At 31.4% G+C, this 5,198-nt stretch overlaps 1 protein-coding gene across 1 annotated transcript; it reads left to right on the top strand.

The window, feature by feature from the left end:
- Positions 1 to 3,421: 3,421 nt before the first annotated feature.
- On the top strand, positions 3,422 to 4,261 carry LOC100263742 (photosystem II repair protein PSB27-H1, chloroplastic). The gene has a single exon (XM_002277753.5). It carries the CDS (start codon positions 3,554 to 3,556, stop codon positions 4,067 to 4,069), a length of 516 nt encoding a protein of 171 aa, XP_002277789.1. The 5' UTR covers positions 3,422 to 3,553; the 3' UTR covers positions 4,070 to 4,261.
- Positions 4,262 to 5,198: the final 937 nt, after the last annotated feature.

The following is a 5,198-nucleotide window of genomic DNA, read 5'->3' as shown; positions in this document are numbered from 1 at the left end:
GTTATCATACATGATTTATTTATCCTGCTCTCCGCCATGCATGCTATTATTTTTTAATTGTGCACTAACCTCTCTCTTGATAGCCCATGGTGGCTCGTCGCCCAGGTACGCACCTACTTTCACTCTGGTAATTGTCCAAGCATATTTTGATTCTCACGTGTGCATGATTTATTCTGGGTACTCATTGATCTACTCGTCCACTGCTATGATTGCTTCATTTTATTAGTAGAGACCCGTTTTTAGGGACTTAGAAGGGTGCTACGGTTTTTACCGTACCTTCCTAATAAGTAACCTGACCCCCGAACTCGATCTGGTTTTTCGCATACCGTCTTTTCCAAATTAAGGAGTCACATTTAGGGTTTTTCTTTCTTATTTTGTTTACCCTTTTAAAAATAAAACAAAAATAAGTGGCGACTCCAAGTCATTTTCTTAATCAAATTAAATCATTTTTCAAAATGAAAACCGAGCTTGCCATCGAGTGGGAAACGCATGAGGCGAAAATGCGGGGTCCACAGAATAACTTTAATACAATTTAATATAAAAAAACTTAATAAATATCAAACAATTATATATAATTTTTAAAACATTGATTTGATTCAATTTTTATAGGAGACAATAAAATTAAAAACCAAACCGAGACAAAATGGGTTTTCAAAATTCTCAAACCGGTTTGACTTTTTTCATTATTTAAAACTGAATCAATAAGTTTGGTTTTAGTTGATTTGGATGGGTTTGATGGTTTTTTTTGTTTTGTTTACACCCTAGTTTCCCCTAGCTTTTAGAATTAAGCGTATGGGCAACCATTTAAAAGATGAAGACATGTTTGGATTGATTTCTAACAAGTCAAAAACTCTTTTTCAAAGTTGTAATTGAGAAGATAACGGTGGTTTCCTTCCTAGCATTTTAGAGTGTAGGTGTAGGTGTTCTTACTGAGGTCATCAGTTCCCACTCGGGGCTTCCCCACTTGGAAATTGGAATGCGCATGGGCCACAAGGCCCATCTGAACTTTTGACCCACATGGCCTACTTTCCTCACCATTAAAGGCCTGTTCTCTTACCCATTACAAACCTCATTGAAACACTTTTCTATTTCTGGCCCAACTCACTCCAAATTCTTTTTCCAGTGCCCCATATTGCCCAACGTTCCCAACTCTGTCCATGGAAACCCAAGTTCAGGGCCCTATGAGCAAGGATCAGCATCTACTCCCACTAGGAAATCTCCCTTCTTCATCTCCCAATCCCTAACAAAATCTTCTCAAATATATCACAACTTTCTTTTTCACGTTTATATAACATAAAAAATTTTCTCTTTTATCCGATATGAGACATTAGAAACATCACACAATGTTTTCATTGTTTCCCACGGAATTACGGTGTCAAATAAACAAATATTCTTCACAGAGTCAAATAAATTCAAACAAACTTTCACACCAAGGTCAGGGATCAGTTTTGACATTATTTATAATGACTCGCACTTAACTAAGTAAATATTATCCGTTTCAAACCTAAAAGGGTTTTCATGGTTTTAAAACGCATCTATATGGTTAAAAAGTAATCATATTTATATAGTTTTAAAAACTTTTTCCCTTATCCAATATAGGATATCACAGTTAGAATTAGTTTTTTACATCTTAAAAGAAATTATAATAATGATAGATTAAGAACAAACAATTTGATTAAGACATGAAAATTTCCTTTTTCTTTAAAAAGATTCCAGACCAATAAGATTTGACAACTTAAAAAATAGGTTCAACACTCCACTCTCGGCTTGTCTCCTTTTAAGTTACAATAATCTAAATTGATTAGTTGTATAACCCATATTAATTTTATATAAATTCATAATACAATAGTATTTTTCTAAAAAACAACTAGAAGAAGGAAAAACAAACTATACTATATGATAAAGCTAGTAAAAGACTCTTGACACCTGCAATTAAGAGCCCGTTTGGCAGTGATTTTTAAAAGTGTTTCTACCCTTAAAAACACTTTTATGTGTTTTTGGGATGAAAATAAAGTGTTTGGCAAATTTTAAAAAACACTTTTAAAAATCTGGAAAAACACTTGAAGTGATTTTTAGAGAATCACTTGACAGGTGTTTTTTTAAAAAAAACACTTCAATTTTTTTGAAATATTCCAAAAATGCCCCCCAGTGATAAATCAATTAGAAAAATCTTTTTTTTATTTTATAGAAATTAATAGGTGGTCATATATTGTTTTACTTTTAAAATTATCTTTTATTCAATGTTTTTATTTATTTATTGATTTAGATGTTTTTTGTAAATATTTTTTAAAATTTTAGTATAGTGATAAAAAAATTATTATTTTTAATTAGAAAAGTCTTTTTTTTATTATAAATTAATAGGTAATCATATATTGTTTTAATTTTAAAATTATCTTTTATTCAATGTTATTTTTTTAGTGATTTAGATGTTTTTTCATTAATAAAAAGTTTTTTTTGTTTATCATACCATTTTTTTAATTAAAATTGTATGTCCTTTTTAGTAATTTATTAATATTAAAAGTGTTTTTATATTTATACAATATATTATCAAAAACACTTTAGAATCATTTTTTCTGATTATTATAAAAGTGTTTTTCACAAAAACACTATAGCAGAAAACACTTCAAATAAAAACACTTCTACTAAAATCACTACCAAACGGGCTCTAAATTTCTTTGATTTCTTATAACTTTTCTATTAACATAAGATATTGCAACATATTTTTGGTTTTCATCATTTTTACCATTTTTATGCCACCTTTAATTCTTATAACTCTTGTTATTAGGAAAGACAATGAGGCAAGTTCGGGATGGGTCACCCCCATTCCAACCTTGTCTCATTTATTCAAATTAATTCTCATACCCGTTAAAAAAATAAATAAATAAATAGGGTAGGGTGAGATAGATGGGTATAGAAAATTCTTATATCCATCCTGCCCCACCTTCTTTATTTTTAAATTTTTACTTTTAAAACACAATTTATAATTAAATAAATATTTATAATTTATTTTTATGAAAAATAATATATAAATATAATTAAAAATAAAAAATATAAATTTTTATTTAATATCATATATAATGGGGTAGGTGGGATAAAATCATATTTGAATCAACCTAAACCTTTCACAGGCTTTAAAAGAATTCTCCAACCTACAAATATTTATCCCACCTCATCCCATTGAGTGGTAGACAATGATGGGTAACTAAAAAAATTCGCCCTATTATTAGTTATTATCATAATTTATATGGAAGGTTTAATTTAAATTCTCCCAAATTTGATATATTTTTAGTAAAAAAATTCCTCCTCCATCAATTTTTCAATTCCAAATTAAAAACAAACCCAAAAAATTCCCATGATGTGGTGATGTGAGGGACACTTGCACACGCATATATCTAGCAAGCATCTCATCTCATCTCATTGGGTCTTCCCCATAAAAAAAACCTCAAATAGGATAAGGTGATAAGCCCACGTGGCAATCAACCAACCCTCCTTCTTCCTTACTAGAAAGGAAAAATACAAACTCTCCTCTTCAGGTCTCATATCTCCAAAATCCATGGCTTCTCCCACACTCATCACCCCCACTACCAAACCCAAACCCCTCTTTCTGATCAAATCCAAACTCCCCACCACCACCACCAATGCTGCACCACCACCAACCCCACAACCCCGCCGCAGAGAACTCATCGCCGTCACCGCCGGAGTCCTCTCCCATGCACTGCTCCTCCCAGTTGCACCCCAAGCAGTCGCCGCCAACGACGAGGAGTATGTAAAAGAGACGGCGGACGTGATTAACAAAGTGAGAACCACCATCAACATGGACAAGACCGACCCCGATGTGGCGACTGCGGTGGCCGACCTAAGAGACGCCTCCAATTCATGGGTGGCGAAATACAGGAGAGAGAAGGCTCTACTGGGCCGACCGTCTTTCCGGGACATGTACTCCGCCCTCAACGCCGTCTCCGGCCATTACATCAGCTTCGGTCCGACGGCTCCCATTCCGGCGAAGCGCAAGGCCAGAATATTGGAGGAGATGGACACAGCCGAGAAGGCTCTGCTTAGAGGCAGATGAAGGTGGAGGGAACCCCTTTTTTGGTTCCTCTTTTAGGAGTGAAATAAATTTTAATTTTTGTGAAATTTGAGATTACAAATGAGGTTCAGTTTGTGAATTATGAGGTGAGATATCTCAATTGATCTTATCTATCAGTAATCTCTAATGCATATGATGTTTATAAATTTTATAAACATCTTGTTCTTGGATTAATCAATATTGTCAATTAGTTCAAATGTATTTGCAATGGAATTAATTAAATAGTTTTGATTTTTATAAACATAAAATTTTATTTAAAAAAAAAGAAAAAGAAATTAATAAATAAAAAAAATCACCCCCATTTTCTATGATAATTATTTTTTAAAGTAATTATGAAAAATCATTTTTGAAAACTGTTTTTAACAAGTGATTTTTTATTTGATTTTTATAGAATAAAAATATGTTTGAAAACTTATATTTAAAAAAATTTATATATAATATTTTATTTTTAATTATTTTATATGTTTGTATAATTATTTCTTAAAACAACTAAAAAAACAAGTGAAAATAATAAAAAAAACAATTAAAAATTGTTATCTAAAAATATCATATTTTATATTCTTAAAAAAAATAAAAAAATAATTTTTGGTTCGCCAAATATATTTTTTATATTTTTTATTTTGGATAATATAAATGTATTATCAAAACCCGATCCCACATGGTCCTAAGATTTCAAACATGGCATCACAATGCCCTTGACCCAATGGATTAGCTAAGGTTTCATAGAGGAACTTTGAGTCCATGGGCCTCATGCACATGTTAATCCACTTGTGTCCAACCATACATAAATACTCACTACATCTTAGAGTATTTCTTTTAATCAATCCCTTAGCAATTATTTTAATAACCCTTCATTTTCTTCCTTCGTTAAAAGGCGGGTTTCCCTTTGCATTATTTTCTCTATTTTTTTTCCCCTATGAAATTAAACTCAAAATAGATGTTAACAACAATACTAGGATTTTAGCATCAATTTAAGCTAAGTTAAACGACTTGGCCCTATGTATTACACAACTCATACATATGCTATTAGAGCTCATACTTTGACTCTAATCAATAATTATATCTAGCATGTTTATCACCGACAAAAAAAAAATTAACAAAGTGAGAATTA

The sequence above is a fragment of the Vitis vinifera genome, chromosome 12 (assembly GCF_030704535.1).
Source record: "Vitis vinifera cultivar Pinot Noir 40024 chromosome 12, ASM3070453v1".
Taxonomy (NCBI): Eukaryota; Viridiplantae; Streptophyta; class Magnoliopsida; order Vitales; family Vitaceae; genus Vitis; species Vitis vinifera.
The sequence above is the reverse complement of the archived record's forward strand: the minus strand, read 5'-3'. Positions and strand labels throughout refer to the sequence as shown.

Excerpts from the sequence above, each read along its gene's own strand:
- LOC100263742 (XM_002277753.5), top strand. The coding sequence starts at position 3,554 with ATGGCTTCTCCCACACTCATCACCCCCACTACCAAACCCAAACCCCTC.